Consider the following 18,837-nt stretch of genomic DNA (forward strand, 5'->3'; position numbering starts at 1 on the left):
CAGCCAGAAAACAGAGCTTGTCATGTTCATTGAGTCCCAAACCGATCTCAATCGAGTTTCATATTGTGTTCATCTAAGCCTTACCCCCAATTAATTGGGGTTGGTTACATGAATCTTGTTAAGCCATTCCATTCAACTTTATCATCTTGAGGATTATATCATTCGGATAATATAATTACGCGATTAATCGAGATTGCTTCGCAAGAACCAATACACAGTAAGATTGGGCATTTTACATGTATTGGTTTATGCAACGGATGGTCACTAATGCACTGTAAAGATTCAGTTCACTCAGCATGGCATCAATGATCAAATGCTATAATACAAGCATGAAATACTTACACAATAATCAAATTTTAGAAAGTTGTATGGTGCAGATCTCACCCAATGCATACAACAAACAGCCATGATTAAAAACCTTCATGATCCATTGATCAAAAACCAAATCTGAGCTGCTACATGTGATCAAAACATCGCATATTAAGCTAGTGATGAAGTGTGAGGGTCTTTTGAATTTTGATAGTTTAGATTTAAGAGATCTAAGATCAAACAATTATGAGTGATTATATCCAAGTCCAGTGGTCGGTAAGCTGATAACTTCATCAAGAGTATTTATTACATAATTAATATTAGTCTAATCGGATCAAAGACGAATAAGATATCCAATAAGATATCAATGGTTTATATAAGATTCAATCAGAAGAGTTGGTTCTGATCAGCATATTAGATTGATGGAACAAAATCATTACCATTATGTGTAAAATTTATATCACTTCCAGTGCAAAAGCATGGCTTAGATCATCCAATATATGGATGATGCGTGATGTCAAATTGCTGAGGGGTTTCCAAATTTGGAAACTTATGGAGCAAGTCTCCTTTTAAAAGGAAACTAAGGGGCAGAAAAGATGAAAGAGGAAAAAACAGAAGAGGAAGAGGTGGCATCATCACATGGTGGGCCATACGACTACCCGGTGGGCTCCACTGCCCATCTTGTTCTCCTCCACGATCAACATATCCTCCTTTGATCTCCACTATTGATGATCATTCACACCACCACGAATTTGGGGCGTGGAATCAAAGGCTTAGATCAATCAATTGCAAACAAACTTGACCAACTGGGCCATTTAAGATGCTAAATACAAAGAGATTTAAATTATATAAAAAAAAAATTAAATTAAATTAAATCATAAAAGTGGGCCTGAAAAACAAGCCATGGAAAAAACATCAAATTCTTTGATAGGGCACAACTCAAATAAAAATAACTATAAAAATATATTAAATATTAAATCCATCCAAAACATCATCATCAACAATCCCACAAAATAAAAATTTCCTCAAAAGCCATAGTTAATTGTCGATTCAATTCATATACCATTGATGGTCAATACAATCAACCCCTAAGATTGAACTAGAGATTTAATTTGAATCCCCTTTCAAGTTAACCGAGCAAAACATGAAAGGATAAACATATTAACAAATTTGTCTATCAAAGAAATTGATTTATATTTATGTTGGGACTGCTCTAAAACCAATTTTCTTGAGATTTTTGAAAGACAGGCGGGGTTTTTTTTTTTTTTTTGAAAACCTATATTTTAATAATGAAGGATCAATCCCCGTCTAGATATAAACAAGTTTCTAAACCTAGATTTGGATGATTCCGACTTTACTTTAACACCATGAACTTTTGATATGGTGAATCAATGTCATTCCTCCTAGACTTGAAAAGTTTTCTCATTAATTTATACTCAAGAAAAAGAAAAAAGAAAAAAAACCAAAGCCACCAATTCTTTACATTACGTTGTTGTAGAGAATGGTTGTTGGAGAAGAGTCGTCAATCGTATGGGCCAACAAAAGATGAAAAGGGATGAAAAATGGAATCTCTCCCTCTCTCTCTCTCTCTCTCTCTCTCCACCAGAGAGGAGGGGTGAATTTTTGGGCCAGTCCTATTCAAGGGAATATGATTTATATATACGAGGTCGAGGGTTTCATGTATAGCATTTATTTTTTGTGCTCTGCCACCCTAAAGACTTTACTAATCCCCTACAAGTCAAAAGCCCATCATCCTGCCTAGTCCACACCAAAATAGACCTATGTCCTTCCACTTTATCATGACATCTAATCTTGGCATCTAAAACACAATGCAGGCATAAGAATGAACATCAAAAGTTACTACCATCAGATTTCCATTATACTTGATAAAAATAAATTTGTGGTAAAAACAAGTAGAAAAAAAATAAAAATCTAACCGTTGAAAACCTTTTGAAAACACTTAGGGCCCATTAGGGAACGTGGATTTGGAACCCCCTGGATTTTAAATCCTCTTATTGTGTTTGGTACCCAGGATTCAGAATCAAATTTAATCCAAAAGTAGCTATGCATAGTATATTTACAAAGGTTTGAATTTAATTACTAAATCAACTTTAATATCTCTAATTAGTGAAGTTATGTAATGTTTGACACAATGGTTGTAATAAGCCTGCTGAAATATACTTTGCCCAAAAATGATGAAATTCCAAGTCTTGGATGGGCCACAGCACAAGATCACGTTTGAGTGAGTGATCAATGATTTTAACCATTAATTTACATGGACAATGTTTGGACGATGCTGATCATCGTATTAAAGTAATTATAGTGATGCAATTGATAATCTTATTATTTTGGGATATCATTAGTACAGCGACACATGTTACACATGCAACTCTAGGAAGGATGTTAGATGTAATTCAAACTCTTACTGTGGATTTCAAACCCCCTCTTTGAGGGGATTTGAAACCCCCAGTTACTTTATGTTACCAAACAACCAAGGGATTTCAAATCCCCCCCAAATCTATGGTGCCAAAGGACCGTATTGGCCAACTATCTTTTAACTTGATTAAGCATCTAAAAGTCTAGATCTAATTATTGACCTTAGTCATGGGTGACAAGTGTATTCTTTTTTCAAGTATATCAAGCATTAACAAAATCTCAACATGACAACCCAATAACACTTACATGTTAGCTACTAATGTAGCATCGAAAGGTATATCAAAGCCTTGCACAAAAAACCCTGAAATTCCTTTCTAATCTCAGGTCTAAGCTGCATGACCAAATCAATCCAATCCAAGCATGATTGGTACTCTTGCTTAAGAGACTTGATGTGATCCTTCTAATATAGATTATTTAATCGAGTATCAAACTAGATCCCGATAAACAAATGAACGCCAGTACCCTTGGGCATGAAAGACGACGACAACTAAATGCACAATGGTGAAGATTAATCCATTCCCAACTCATCATTTGTCCATATCACACATGATGACCATAAACAAATTATGAATTGCCTAAATTCTAGGAAGGTCATGGAAAATTGTTGGTACTCAAGAATATGTAACATTAATTCTCCAATAGCCCACCTGGGCGTTATGTCCATTGCATTCTTTTTTAAAGTTACAAAAGACCCTATAGGAAATCCTCATAAGTCATAACCATTTATTCGTCCAAGTTTTCAATCACAATCAATAATAAATTGCATGAAAAAACGTCAATCATTTATGACCTTGTTCCATTCACCAATAAAAGTCACTAATAACCAAGTTCTATTCAACAAAACAATTAACCCAATCAAATTGGCTTTAAAGGACACACAAAGCCAACATCCACAACATCATAACATGTCCACCCAATGAGACCTATGTGTCGACCAGTAATGTAACCTTAAAAGGTGTATCAAGCCCACTATATGAGGAATATGAAGTCCTTCCATAATCACAGGTCTAAGGTTGGTCAAAGCTAGCATTCAATTAGGTCAATTCAATTCGAGCATGATGAGCCTCTCAGTTAGGAGACTTGATGCAATCCTCCAAAGTGAATGTCAGATTAAGCTCAATACAAGTACTAGTAGACAAGTGAATACTCATACTCATGTGTGGTGAAGGGCATAAGCAATGAGATGCCTGATTGTGAAAATTAATCAATCCAAACTACTTGTGAGTTCCTTGTCACACAAGATGACCACAAAAATGATCTTGGTTTCCCAAACCCATGGAGTGGTTATAGAATCTAGGGCACTCGAGAACCATGGTGCCAGAACCCTCCCTTAGCCATCGAAGTCATTGTGTCCACTTCATTCTTTCCCCATGGACCCGCAAGAGAGATTCCATATAGGAACCCTATAACGCACAAGACTTTGACGGCTAAGGGAGAGTTATAGGGCTCATGCCATAAAATGAGATGCCAAAATGGATGGATGGAATGGATAAAACATATACATCCTGGTGGGGCCCATAGAGCACTGTCCAATAGCATTTGGGCCATGCCCAAAAATTTTTGGCCTCATGCTAAAACACATTGACAACATGGATACAACATATACATCAAGGTGGGCCCACTAATGGTCCACCTGAGATTTGGATTCGCCTCATTTCTGGACCATGCCCTAAAATGAGTTGGCAAAATAGATGGAACGGCATGGATATACAACACATATATCGAGGTTGGCCTCACTACAAGACTCTAAAAAACTGTACATGAGGCCCCAAGTCATAAGCTAAAATTGTAAACAATAGTAAAACATATGAATGTGAGATGTTTTGGTATTACATTCTTTCTAATAAATTTATCATTGATATTATGCAGTTAGTAAAATAAATATAGAAGGTTTGCAGTGAATCTCAAGTTGCTAGGTTCATAAATTCATTAGACAACCATACACAACATTCTTACTAAAAAAGTGGACCATTACACTATCATAAACATATTCAAAACCAAAAATGAATGCATATTTAAAATATTTATATTTTTCTGAATATTTTTTCTAGAATTTTCTAGCAAAACAATTAATAAAAATCAACTGATATGGGGTGTATCAACCGTAATGCCCGATATTCTATATTGGTAACAGTGGTGAACGTTACAAGCACCGCTACCAATACAAAACACCTTGCCTTATAGACTGCATTGAAATGAAAATAACTACCTGATTTTTCCAACTGCCACATGCTCCATGATCAATGCATAGTTGCTTTGGTACCACATGAAATCAGTTTTACAAATTTCCAGAGATCACTGTGCATCAAATCCATGGAGATAATAAAAGAAACCACATAACTTAAACGCCCACCATTGTTACCATTGTTTAGAGCTTCCAAGAGCTCTGTTAGCCCCGTTATTCCTCACCTTCCCTCCTAAGCTTATTCCTCACCTTCCCTCCTAAGATGCATATGTAGACGAGGCTCTATGCACAAAACAGTAGAGAGGTTTAGGACCATAGACCTCTACTTAAGAGAGAGATGAGAAGAGTCCTAACCCACTAGGAACACCCTCTCTCTCAGGTCTCCACACTTGTGCAAACACCACTCATTAGGACTCTCCCAAGTGACAAAAGAGAGTGGAGCCAGCCTAATTGAGTTATGCAAGATCATGTTTAAGTAAGTCTCACCTACTTGCACAATACATCAAAAGATCCAATGGATAATCTGATCTAGTTATGATCAAGACTGTTTATCTATGATGGCCCACTGAACTGGAAAATCTTACACCCACTAGTTAAATTACTGGGACCCATTGGTGCCAAGATTCCCAACTATGTAACCTCATCTCATGATTTAGAGAAATACCAGGGTAATTCACATGACAGATTGGAGAGATGAATCGCTTCCCAAGTGCCAATATGGCTAATATGTGAGATCCTGGCCAATTATTAGGTGGGGACAACCATGAACATTCTCTGGCCTATAAAAACAGGCCTATCTCACAATCATACTAGGAGAATGGACTGGTAGAAAGAATCACCATTATCCTCTGTCATATTCATGTTGAATCACCCAGTACATGGCCTAGATCCTGCAAAGTGTTCCACATTGGCACATCTCCACAATCCACCTCTTCAATCTGCCTCAGCACAATCAGTTCAGCACTTCTCCATATTATAAATGAATTCCCTAAATTTCATGTTCTTATGTCCATTCTTCAGCTTGGCCAACCTCATCCTTCGTAGTTTGATCTACAGAATTTTAACCCACATTGATAGGAAGAAAGAATAACTACAAATATAAAATAAAATTCAACTAGATAAGGATCAGTTGGATAGGGAATAGATTAGATTGGGTAATAATATTTTGTATTTGTTACAATCTTCAGGATCTCCAAATCTGCAATAGATCCTACCTTTAGGATATCAAAAACCTGAATAGATCCTAAGTTTTTCTATATATTTAGTTGTTATCAAATAATAAAACAGAAATTGTTTCTCATAAACCATTCAGTGTCTTGCATAATAGGAGGGAACTCTCCTGCAAAGAGGATCAAACGCTTGTCCTTGCTCCAAGAGGAAGGACCATATCACAAGTGACAAGTAAAAGCTAATAACATCAAGCTTCAATGAATTTCCAATTTCTCTGTACACCTTATTCCAATTGTTGCCTAAATTCCCAAGACTTGCTTCTACTAAGAAAAGATTGGGTACAAAATGAATGAATTCAATGCAGGTTTACCCATGTGTAAATACATTTACAGTTGGAGTAAGCTTGCGTCATTTCCTGGTTAGATACAGTGTATTTCTATGCTTCTGCTGAAGTAGATATCCCATTCGAGGAATGCTGCAGCAAAGCATGCATCAACTTTTCTGATGCAGGCATCAAAACATCTTTAGTGTACACATTGAACTTCATGGTGATCCAGAATGCTGATTTGGTGCACCACCATGTTGATGGGAGAGGCTATATGATCCCAGAAATCGGCGGTATAGGACTGTAGAAACCATCCAATCAATTTGCTAGAGAAGGAGATGTTCCCCTTGAAACTGAGCAGCTGTCCAAATTCAATTGGCAAAGCTCACAACGGATGGCCAGTGTAACCCGATTGATCTAATTTTCACCCAAAGCACATGAAAATTAGTGGCTCACCAGATCAACAGTCCTGATCACCATGTTTGTCATGTGGTACGTGAGGACAAAACTGCATGGAGCTTCTATGATGACAGAATAATCATATTTCTCATTTATATATATGGATGTATCTACGGGTGTATGTGTGTGTGGAGAGAGAGAACCTCGCTGATATATGGCATGTGCTGACTCAGGCATCCTTGCAATGTTGGTGAAGCATTGGCAACACTTCTGATCAGTAGAGTTTTTCAGGTGGAGACTTCTGTTGAAAATACGATATGAGGCTGACACCCAGGAGGTAGTGCATGATCGGGGCCCACTAACCACTAGGAGTGCAAGGTTCCAAATTCTGTTTTGATGAAGTAATGATGATGGTGTCTTCATCTTCAGTCTTCAAGTGTCTTCCACAAAAACTTTGTATATAAAATCGCGAAAACGCTTCGAGTATTGCTTTGGATCAACTGCTGATATTGAGGTTGGATCATGTTGGATAGACTTGTATGCATGTTCGAGCTTCTTGCTGATATCATAGTGTTGGAGTATGTCAATGATGCCAAAGAACAAGACAGCATCACAGAACTCCCCTGTTGGTTTGCCAATCAGCTGGGCATCACAATCGTTACTTCTTACCATCTGTTCCACCCTAGCTGGCATGTTCACCCCCAGTCTGATGGTGGCCCACCTGCAATATTCATGTGACTGGCATCAAGAAAAGAGCAGAGACTTTAAAAAATGACATATGCTAATAGCAAAAAAGTTCACAAGGGGAAATGTGGATAACTGTTCATAATCCGAATGGCAGGCCACCACCACATATGGACATCTGGATAATCGAAATGAGAGTTTTGTTAAACCCTCACACATGTTCTAACAGATACCATCGGCACACCATCACAATTCACAAGTGGCAGCATGGCAGACAGGTACAATATCCAAGCTGTTCAAGATTAGAAGACTTCAGCTAAGTTTTCTTCAGCCATACGTTTGTTTTGCAAAATGCAACCCACCCAATGAATTGATCAAGCTGACGGTTGGGCCAGGGCACCTACATAGTGTGATCTCCTGGATGGATGCAAGTCATGCACAGTGCTAGCGCATACGATGGCTTTCACTGAACATGTGTGGGTAGCAAAGCTCATCAAATCAATAAGACAATCCTAACTGCCTGACTGGAATAGCCGTGGCCAGTATATGTTGACTCCCACTGAATGAGCAGTCCGGATGTTGTATGGAACTTCATATGCAAAATTGCCCCCAAAGTCACATGCAATTTGTGTTCATCTTAACAAAGATTGTGAATGTTTTATGTACCGGGTGGGTTCATGAAGAAGCTGATACATGTCTACTCTACAAAGACGAGGAGTTGCACCACTAGCTTCTTCAGACTTGCCTTTTCCTGTAATTAAGGACATTGCATCTCAGCTGTCAAGCCAGGAATCAAGATGCTAGTTCATGCATTCCAATTCTAAGATCAGGCATATTATTTTTAAAATTACTAGACTATGATTCACATTTGCCACCATTTCTTAAATGATCATGACTCCATTGTACAAAAAAGCATATAATGCATGAATACAAACTGACCAAATTGAGGACCCCATTGTGGATGGGGAGTATTCCCAAAAATACACTCACCAGACAATCCTAACCATAAATAAAAATAATATTCAGCTATCCAAATTCAATGGATTATTAGAATGGTTAAGACAGTCACATCAGTGTGATTCAGGATGTGTTCCATCCCAAATGGGGCCAACAATTTGGGCAGTCTTTATTGACTGACATGTATGCCATGAATATATAAGAGGAATCACCCTCATTTAATACATGGCGACAAAGATGCAAATCCATTCTAAAAGGATGAGAATTTACCACTGGCAGTTCGAATTCCCGAGATGGACGGATCCAAGGAGAATGATGATTCTCTGAAATGCAGACCAACCAAAAGACTGTAATCCATAATTCTCTCATGTTCAAGAAAATCACAGTCCCGATCCAATTGCCTACAAGAGGAATGTTTTAACATTAGAGATCCCACATCTAGATTTCTCAACAAACCAAAACAGTGGGGTTGTAAACATAGGATTAAAAACTGATCACGTAGCGGTCGTTACATAATGGTAATGGTGGGAATCATTACCCGATACGGGGCTGCAATGCCCGTTCAGAAGAGAAAAAATGGCCTGGTATGGGCCCATTACAGGGCTGATACATTTTCTTCTTTAAAAGAAATTTTGACTGTTACAGGGCTGTAACAACCCTTGTGGTCTGTATCGTAATGGCCATAAGGCTGGCCATTATGGCCACTGTTACCTTTATTGAATACCTTAGTTGTAAATTTCTGATACAAGGTACCCATGTTAGACATGATGTGGACACATGGTATGGGTATGGAAATACTTTTTTCTAGGGTTTTGCAGAGAGCCACCTAAAAATAGTTTAAAGCGCAGTCTACTAATCCAAGTGCTCTACCAAGTACCATCTCATGCACATTCACGCTCTATCAATTTGGACTGCCAATTAGGATAATTAGGGTGTTTTGGGATTTAGGTAACATTGGATTGGATCATCTATGGACTATCCATGCGTATAAAAGCACCGGGTACACTGGGTAACTAAGTCAAGGATCTACCAAAGTAAAGCAATATTTAAGTAGAGAAATGATCAAGTGGACTAAGAGTATGGAAACCTTCTCATGCACCTAGTTGCATATGGACGTAGGTATTCAACAATGGTAAAGGTGGTCATAACGGCTACCATAATTACTGTAAGATATAGGCCATAACAGCCATTACGGCCATTTAAAAATAAATAAATAAATAAACTAGGCCACTAAGGCCCCATAACATGTAGCAGTTCCCACCGTTACCTTTACATAACCATTTTGTAATACCTTGATTTAGACTTATTGGCATCCACATCACTTATCTGAACTGTCCACTTGGTCAAATCCACTCTTCATAGGCTGCCTTGAGAAAATAATAATAATATTGATTCAATTATCAAAACTGTCCAATAGTGGCATGCAAAAAGCAATGGACAATATCATACGTAGAAGATAGGCCAAGTCAGGGATGTTCCTGATCATGATATTGTTGTGATTTTTGCCCCAAAGCAGAAGAAGATTGGGTTGGAACTAATAGATGATCCAGATAGGTGACATCGTGACGAGGATGCCAACAAGTGCGCATGCAACTAGATGCATGGGAAGTCCACTAGATCATTTCTCCACATCATACGACACAACAAATATGCACACACAAGCACGTGCGCGCGCGCGCACACACACACACACAGAGCTGATTTCTCACAGGACCATATGCATGAAGAAGATGAAACTTAGTTCACCTGTGAAGCTCTTGGATCCAAGTTTTCTGCAGTCTAAATATAAAATTAAGATCAAGATCCTTGAGAGTTGTGTTTTCATCAATCTCCGCCTCAGGCTTAACCGTCATGCGGCCATGGGAAGACCCCTTCAAGTCAAAGCGCCTGTGGATGGTATACTCAGAGCAGAACAAATTCTCCATTATGACAAAGCAGACCTGGTCCATTTGACATGAATGGATGTCAATTGAAATGCTAGAGACAAGCAAATGATAATAAAATGTCAAAACATATCACCTTCTTCTGCGCAGCCCCAGTTAATTTTACACAGTGCAGTCCCAAAAACTTGGTAACTAAAGTATTCTCAAAGGCCTGGACGTGATTATAATAGGCTGGAAGCATCCTCAGAAGCACCTGTACCACGAACAAAATGGAACGGGCCCAGATCATTAATCATCAGTGATCAGACTCATTTCGATCAAAACCAAGAACCGAAAATAGAAGATGCACCTTTACTTCTGATTTCTTCATTGTCTTTACCATGTAGCGGTCATCATGGGTCAAGTAAAAGAAGCTTCCACTTTTCCCAGGAGAGGAGAGCTCCCGAAGTGCATCATTTCCACATATGGATATCATATAATCAGCTGCATCAATCTTGAAAAGCTTGCGAAGGGTCCTACAAATTCATAGTGATGATCATTTTTTTTTAAGGAATAGTAATGATTATTAATAACAAAGGAATGGAAGAAATAAGGTCGGTTCATGACAACAAAACAACAGTGAGATAATATTACTAGCCTAACCTGAAGACCAACGGGCAGTAGTCCTTCCATCTGAACTCACAAGACTGGTGTGGTGGAGTATGTTTAGTTCCGTGTGGAGGGAACTTTGTCCATGCCTTTTCCTTCGGATCAAAGGCTGACAATTTCAAATCAAGGGATGTAGTCGGAGCAGGTTTTCCTACAGAATACCTGTGTACCATCTCACCACACATTCATAGTGAGTGACGAAGATAATGTGATAAAAAGCCAAAAAAGCAAAATCGTTACATAGAAGACTTCAGAATTGAAGGATAAATCATTCTCAGAATTCCAATTCTGGCACAACAACCCTCTTGGGTCTTCTTTTTCCCTCTAAAAGCACTGAAATCCATCAGCTACAAACTAACTTTTCAACATAGACTCTTCAAACAAACTCGCTGACTCGATTTGAAAATCACACGAATCAACTCAACTTGGCGAGATTTCAAGTTGAGTCAGTATGAAACTCAATCAAGAGTCAACAAGAATCGGCAAGACACAAACTGAGCCATGCACTCTGTTAGGGAATGTAGTGTAAAAATGCAAAACGATAACTTCAAGAATTTTGGCCACAATCTCATTGATTGAAATGTAAGCCCACCACCAGCAACACACAAGCATTAATTGTGTTAGTGCTTTACTATTTAGTACATGGGCTTTACCATTTAGTATATGGTTTAAAATATTCTTTGCTAGTTAAAATTTTCTTCGTTTATATATTTATATAATATTGACTTGACTCAACTTAGTACTCATTTGAGTCTTTGAGTTAACTTGACCCTACTGGACATTGAGTCATCCGAGTGAAGTTTTTGGGTTTTTGAACTATGCCTTAAAAAGGTCTGCTGAAGTGATACTTTTCCAGCCTAATTATGTTGGAACTTTGAGGCCTGACTTTAAACAATCCAGATATTTGTTTTTGGCAGAGGAAGCCAAAATACCAGATCCCACATACCAAAGTTTCAATAAATCCTTTCAACCCAAATGCAAAGCAGAACAAATGATCATGATCATTTGTACAAATGATCATTTGTTCTGCAGAGACAACCTTTGCACTCGAGATTTGAGGTGCACCTAGACACACCCTGAATGAATGAATGCATGATGGATCTCAATCATCTTCTTAGTCATGGGAAAGAAACCCAACAAAGATTCCAACTGCTTTCATCTCATGAAAAGGTGTGTAATGACCATTATGGAGGCTGTAACAGTTGTTACATAACAGTAACGGTGGCAACCATTATGCGTTATGGGGTTGTAACGGATGTTATGGAAAAAATGACCCATAACAGCTGTTACAGGGCTGATACAGGGTTTTTTCAAAACACGTGCGCGTACGCGCGCACACACACAATGTGTCATCATAAAAATAACGATGGTGGCTGTTACAGCCACCGCTACCATTATGGAATACCATGTATAGAATAGAAGAAAGGAACATAAGTAAATGAAAAGGTAAGAAGAAAGAATCAACTAGTATACATGCCAAAGCAAGAACAACTATAATTCTTTATTGTTCTTCCAAATACAATGAAAGAATCAACTGGTATACATGCCAAAGCAAGAACAACTATAATTCTTTATTGTTCTTCCAAATACAATGAAATCACAACCCGCCTAAGTTGGAGGACAGCCTGCAACTTCTGCGGAGGCAAGCACTGAATATTCTTTTGCTTAGTAATCAAGCAACTCACAAAAATGGAACTGAAGTTCAAAAGTTGGTCAGGATAGGAGACACAAAGACTACCGACTAATAACCAAACCTCCAAGAAAAACAATACGGTGGAAGCCCTAATCAATCTTCATACAGGTCAGTAGAGTTGCAAAGATGAAACCTAGATCAGGACCAAAGGCTTGCAGCTACAAGCTCAACAGCAGCTCTATTCCCTTCTATTAAACAAATGCACGAGCTTCCAACAGAAATTGAAAAATATGGATATTGGTTTTCAAGAAACCAGTATCCAATTGAAAGATTCTTCAGTACAACAAAGGAGATGGAAGAAACAATGGGGATCTGTTTCTAACTCACACATGAATAGAAAATGTAGTGTTTCAATTTTATATTTCAAACTTCAGATCATAGTTAACTATTGGCAATGTTGAAGCAAACAGAGGACAGTCATCTAAAACACAAGACAGGAATACATGGTTTAGCCAAGATTCAAAATATCAATTGAATGTACCATACCAAGCCAGTGGCATTGCAACATGTCACCTGATATGATACATTCAGTAAATTTCTTGGTACAGTTTTTTCTAACATTTTCTATTACTAAGTCAAAACATCCAGAAAAAAAAATAATCAAAATCAATATTATTTTCCACAATGAATTTAATATATGATCTGGTTTAAGGGATATGAAATGGCAAAAAAAATGCACTTACGATAATAAATAAAGGAAACATTCGACTAAAAATACATTAGAATCTACAAGTTAATACTATGGATGCAAATTGCCTGTAAGAGGGGTCATAGGAATCCCTTGTAACCCCTGAAATAGCCCAATGAAAAAAGAACCATACGTGCAAATCAGATGTGGGGCCCACAGAGGAAGAGGCAAATTTGTCATTTCACATGGGGGAATATCTCCTTTTCACTGCAGGCCCCGAATTTGATGCCACACGTGGTGCTTTTTCATTGGGCCACGTTAGGGGTTACAAGGGATTCATAGAACCCCTATTATAGGCAATTTGCAGCCAATTTAAACATGCAGGTCAAAATGATAAATTAAGCTACTATGTCCATATCAAGATACGGATATTTATATCATATCACTTGATGAATTTATCATGATACATTTCCAACACAGTAGAATAACTTCCGATATTTTGAACACTAATTTAAACTTGTGTTTTTACTCTACCCATAAAATGGGTGGAAGATCATAACATCATAATGAATGAAACTAGTTTTTTTTTTTTTTTTTTTGATAGCCTTGCTTGATTCTTGTATGACTAGATCATGCCTGCCTTGAGAAGTTGGTCCTAACTCTTGAATTTGCAAACCTCTACACAGACAGCATTTTCCACTGATTTAGGTCCACAATGTTCATTTCCACATCGAAACTTCGTATGAGAAACCGAGTAAAAATTCAAATGTCAAAACCTGTGGAGGGTAGAAATTTTAATCATCCAATATGGAATTTTAGACATCAAATCAGCATTTCAAATAAGATAAAATGAAGGAAAAAAAAAAAAACATTGACCATTTACTTGGAACGAGCTAATGAAGTACATGATTGAAAGTAATATTAATTTTGAAAACAAACCGAAACCAAAAAGAAAACGAAAATGAAAAAAAATAAAATAAAATAACGGATCTAAACAAAACGAAACATAACAAGAATCAGATGGATAAAGTGCAATCCAGTAGTACCTAATCCCAAGCTGCAAACTGAGCATGAGCTCATAGTTCTTATGCCCTTTCGAGATGGTCTCCCCCTGCTTCCTTTTCTCCTTCACCTGCCAATTCAGTGGGGTCTGCTCCCCCCTCGAATCACAGTTATCGAATCTTAGGTCCAAGAATTCATCCTCCCGGCCAGCAACCGAGCTCCCAACCACAATATCACAAGTAATGTCCCCATCCATCTCCCAAATGCAAATCCTATCAAAGCCCCTCTCCAGCAATCCACAGTCATTCTTACAATTTTCAATATCAGTCTTCTTCCTCCGCTGCCTACTGCCACAATTCAGTCTCTTCTGTGACGGGAGAATCGACACCTTCTCCCCTGAGCAGATACTGCAATTATTCAAATCGATCGAGAAAACCTCCCTTGGGTCCCAATCCAAATTCCCCACATCGGCGGCCCCACCGGCTGGATAATAAGTCCCGTTCTGCTCGTTCGGGTCCTTACTCCAATTACCCATGTAGAAGCTCCCACTAGCCCATGAAAACCGTCCTTCCCCCTTCGGCAGCCCGTCCTCCCACGACCCCACATACCGGTTCCCATTGGTCCACAGCATCGACCCGTCCCCACACATCCGACCGTTCTTCCACTCCCCATCATACACATTTCCATTCAACCAAACGTACTTGCCGCGCCCGTCCTGGGACCCACACCGCCACTCCCCTTCGTAGCAATCCCCATTGGCGTAGCACTTCCGCCCTTCCCCGTGCTTGGAATTCATGGCCCAGGAGCCACAGTACGTGTCGCCCATGGAGCCTGTGTAGGCACCCAGCCCGTGCATGAAGCCGGACCTGAACTGGCCCTCATACGTGGCGCCTGACGGCCACGAAAACTTGCCGCGGCCGGTGATATTACCGTGGGACCACTCGCCCTCGTACATGCAACCATCGGTCCAGATGTACTTTCCCGCGCCGTGGGGGACACCGTCGGCCCACTCGCCAGTGTAGAGATCGCCGTTGGATAGGAGATGATCGGCCCGGCAGACACAACCGTCGTCGTCATCGTCGTCGACGTGGGCTACTGACATTGTAGAGAAGATGCCGCCGACGAGCTTCTTGGCTGATTGGGATTTCCTGGTCTTGGGCATTATAAGATCATTAATGGTAGTCAGCTTCTTCTCTTCCTTCCTTAAAAAACCATCTTATCAGATGCCTCTGTTTTTGTAAGTGGCTGAAAACAGGAATCCTTCTTCTCCCACGTTGGAAGATTTTCTTCTGTTGTTTTCTTTGGTGGGGTTTCGCTGATTCGAATGAGAAAGCGAAAGGTGGCAAATGGAAACTACGACTGGGGTTGGCTTTTACCTTTTGCCTTTTCTTTTTTTAATTTCTTCTCCCATTTGATGATTCTAACCGCCATATTTATCGATGTGTGTTCATCAGCTCTTTGGTTCACTAATCGGATGGTTAGGATCATCTGGGATCAAGCGTGGTCATGTAGAAGCGGACGGAATTGCGTCAGCAACTAGGATAGAGCTCGTCCACCGTAAGCCTACTAGTTTTTATAAAATGGAATAGATTTCTAGCGCATGTTAGGATGTATTACAAGATATGCATATCTAATACTCAAGCGGGCCGCATCGCAAGAAACAGTGGGAATTGAACGGACGGGGATTTGCTACTCCCCCTTCCACCAGCCAATGGCTGGTGGTCGGTGCTCTGTGGGCCCCACTATGATGTGTGTGTTTCATCCATGCCGTGCATATATTTTTTTAGATCATTTTAGTGTACAAGACCAAAAATAAGGTATATCCTAATGTCAAGTGGACCACATTATAGGAAATAATGTTGAATGAACGTAGACCATTAAAAACTTTTTGAGGCCCATAAAGTTTTGGATCAAGCTGATCTTTATTTTTTAATTCATCTAGGTCTTTAAGACCTAATCAACAGGTTGGATGGCAAATAAACAGTACAGTGAGCTCTAGGAGAATTTTAATGGTTGATATCCAATCACTAATTTTTCTTGTGGTGTGGTCCCCCTGAGATTTATATCCCTCTCATATTTAAGGTCGAGCACTAAAATGATCTATAAGAATGGATGAACGGCATGGATGAAACACATACATCATGATGGGGCCCACAAAGCACCGACCATCAGCCACCGGCTAGTTGCAGGGAGTTGCCAATCCGCTTCCGTATTTAACGGGCTAAATGGGGTATAAGTATTACGGTGGGCTCTAACAATGCTTCGATCAAATCCCAATGTTTCTCATGGTATGCACAACGTGGCTGTTGGATCTGCCTCACTGTGATTTATGTCTTATATCGGAGCCATCCATCCATTTTAACCCATCATTTTAGCGTATGAACCCGATATCAAATCATATGCAAAGCGCAAGAGGGTTCCACCACAGGAAACAGGGTAAAATGGACACTGCTGTTGGAAACTTATTATGAGCCATCGAAGTTAGGGATGAGGCTCATATTTGTATTGTCCCTTTACCCATGTCGGTGTGACTTTATGAACTGGTCGTGACAAATAAACATAACTGTGGGCTTTAGGAAAGTTTCAACGGTTGATATTATTATTACCACTGTTTCTTGTGGTGTGGTCCACTTGAACTTTAAATATGCTTTAATTCTGCAGCTCATGCCTTAATGATCAGTAAAATTAGAAGGACAGCATGGATTAAAAAACGTACATCCATGGTGGCCCCACAGAGCGGCAAGCGCATTGGCTGGTGTACCTCACACCAGCCATATAGGTGACGTATTTGCGTCAGCAAGTTCTCTGGGTATGATCATGAGGTATGTGTTATATCCAAACCGTCCATCCATTTGGGGAGCTCCTCTTAAGGCTTGAAACGAAAAATATGACAGATCTAACAACCAAGTTGACCACACTGCAAAAGCCAGTGGAGGATTGAACGTATACCATTGAAACTATTTTTAGGGTCACAAAAGTTTTGGATCAACATGAAATTTTTGTTTTTCCTCTTCATCCAGGTCTTTGGGACCTTATGAACAGATTGGATGGAAAATAAATGTTATGGTGGACCCTAGGAATGTTTTAACGGTGAAAATGATTACCCCGGCTGGTATCTGTAGTGTGGTCCAGATAATCTTTGGATATGATTCATTTTTTGGATAATACTCTAAAATGATATCTAAAAATAGATAAACGGTATAGATATGATAAATACATCACTGTAGGGCTTACTTAACTTTGATCTACTTTGAACCGTTCGTACAACTCGGAGCTCAAGGAGCGTTAGCGCTCCAATTCGCACGACACGTACCTACGGCAGCTATATATGGACGTGAATTGCGTCCTACCTCCGCCCCAACGGTAATCTGTCCGGGCAGGGCTCTGTGGATCCCATCGTGTTTTAAGTGTTTTATCCAGGCCGTTAAATGCTTTTTTTCGATAATTTTAATATATGAACCAAAAATTAGGTTAAAAGCTTAAGGAGACCACACAAAACGAAGCTGCACTGATAATGACACCCACCATTGTAACCTTTCTAAGGGCCAACGTGATTTTTTTTTACCATACAACGTATTCGTAAGATCATTTAGACGGGGATGAAGTGAAAACACAAATATCAGCTTGATCCGAAACTTCTCCAGCTCCCAAGAAGTTTTTAATGGTGGACATTCAATCTCCACTTTGTGGTCTACTCAAGCCTTGGACCTGCCTCATTTTTTTGGTTCAGATATTAAAATTATTGGAAAAAAAGCGTTTAACGGCATGGATAAAACACTTACAACACGGTGGGCCCCACAGAGCCCTGCCCGACTGGATTACCGTCCGGCTAGGGGTAGGACGCAATCCGCGTCCTCCATATAGCTAGTGTTTGGTACACCAGCCAATCCGCTTCCCACAAAGCGTACCAAGTAACGCAGTACTCAATCGGCTTCCTGATCACTGGACGGGCCCCTTGGACACAATTGGAAACGGATTGGCTACTCCCCGCCACCAGCCCGGTGGCTGTGGTCGGTTCTATGTGGACCACACCACAGGAAAACACTAGTGATTGGATATCCATCGTTAAAATCCTTCTTAAGGCTCACTGTACTGTTTATTTGACATCCAATCTGTTGATTAGGTCATACAGACCCAGATGAATGGAAAAAACAAAGATCTGCTTGATCCAAAACTTTTATGGCCCTGAAAAGTTTTTAATGGTCGAGGTTCATTCAACACTGTTTTCTTCTGTAATGTGGTCCACTTGAGATTGGGATATACCTCATTTGATCTCATACCATAAAATGATCTAGAAAATTAGATGGAAGACAGAGATGAAACACATACATCATGGTGGGGTCCACAGAGTACCGAACACCAGCCATTGGCTGGTGTCTGGGGAAGTAGCCAATCCGATTCCGACACAATTGGCGTCCCGTGGAAGTGTGACTATTCGCTGAGGTGGATGAAGCAATTCACGCTATTAGGTGGGAGACCCTTTGTTTCTTTTGATGGGGCCCAAAAATCAGGCAGATT

At 39.6% G+C, this 18,837-nt stretch overlaps 1 protein-coding gene across 3 annotated transcripts; it reads right to left on the minus strand.

Annotated features, from left to right (window-relative positions):
• Positions 1–6,332: 6,332 nt before the first annotated feature.
• Positions 6,333–15,907, minus strand: LOC131251238 (phosphatidylinositol 4-phosphate 5-kinase 6-like). 3 transcript variants are annotated; one of them, XR_009173684.1, is made up of 9 exons: positions 14,364–15,907; positions 10,991–11,158; positions 10,698–10,863; positions 10,485–10,601; positions 10,212–10,405; positions 8,736–8,866; positions 8,175–8,259; positions 7,028–7,545; positions 6,333–6,575 (listed from the first exon to the last, which is right to left on the minus strand). XR_009173684.1 is itself a non-coding variant. In XM_058251843.1 (8 exons), the coding sequence occupies exons 1-8, from the start codon at positions 15,479–15,481 to the stop codon at positions 7,257–7,259; spliced, it is 2,268 nt and encodes a 755-aa protein (XP_058107826.1). In that variant the 5' UTR covers positions 15,482–15,907; the 3' UTR covers positions 6,333–7,256. The 3 variants fall into 3 exon arrangements, 2 of the variants coding, with proteins under 2 accessions (XP_058107826.1, XP_058107827.1); XM_058251843.1 differs by having other exon boundaries at positions 6,333–7,545; XM_058251844.1 differs by lacking the exons at positions 6,333–6,575; positions 8,175–8,259 and having other exon boundaries at positions 7,371–7,545.
• Positions 15,908–18,837: the final 2,930 nt, after the last annotated feature.

The sequence above is a fragment of the Magnolia sinica genome, chromosome 7 (genome assembly GCF_029962835.1).
Source record: "Magnolia sinica isolate HGM2019 chromosome 7, MsV1, whole genome shotgun sequence".
In the NCBI taxonomy this organism is placed as follows: domain Eukaryota; kingdom Viridiplantae; phylum Streptophyta; class Magnoliopsida; order Magnoliales; family Magnoliaceae; genus Magnolia; species Magnolia sinica.

What these genes read in the sequence shown, in the direction of transcription:
- LOC131251238 (XM_058251843.1), bottom strand. Translation starts at nt 15,481, where the DNA reads ATGCCCAAGACCAGGAAATCCCAATCAGCCAAGAAGCTCGTCGGCGGC. An exon ending in AGTTTGCAGCTTGGGATTAG is followed by an intron (nt 11,159 to 14,363) that starts GTACTACTGGAT and finishes GATGGTACACAG; the next exon opens with GTATTCTGTAGGAAAACCTG. An exon ending in TGAAGAAATCAGAAGTAAAG is followed by an intron (nt 10,602 to 10,697) that starts GTGCATCTTCTA and finishes TTCGTGGTACAG; the next exon opens with GTGCTTCTGAGGATGCTTCC.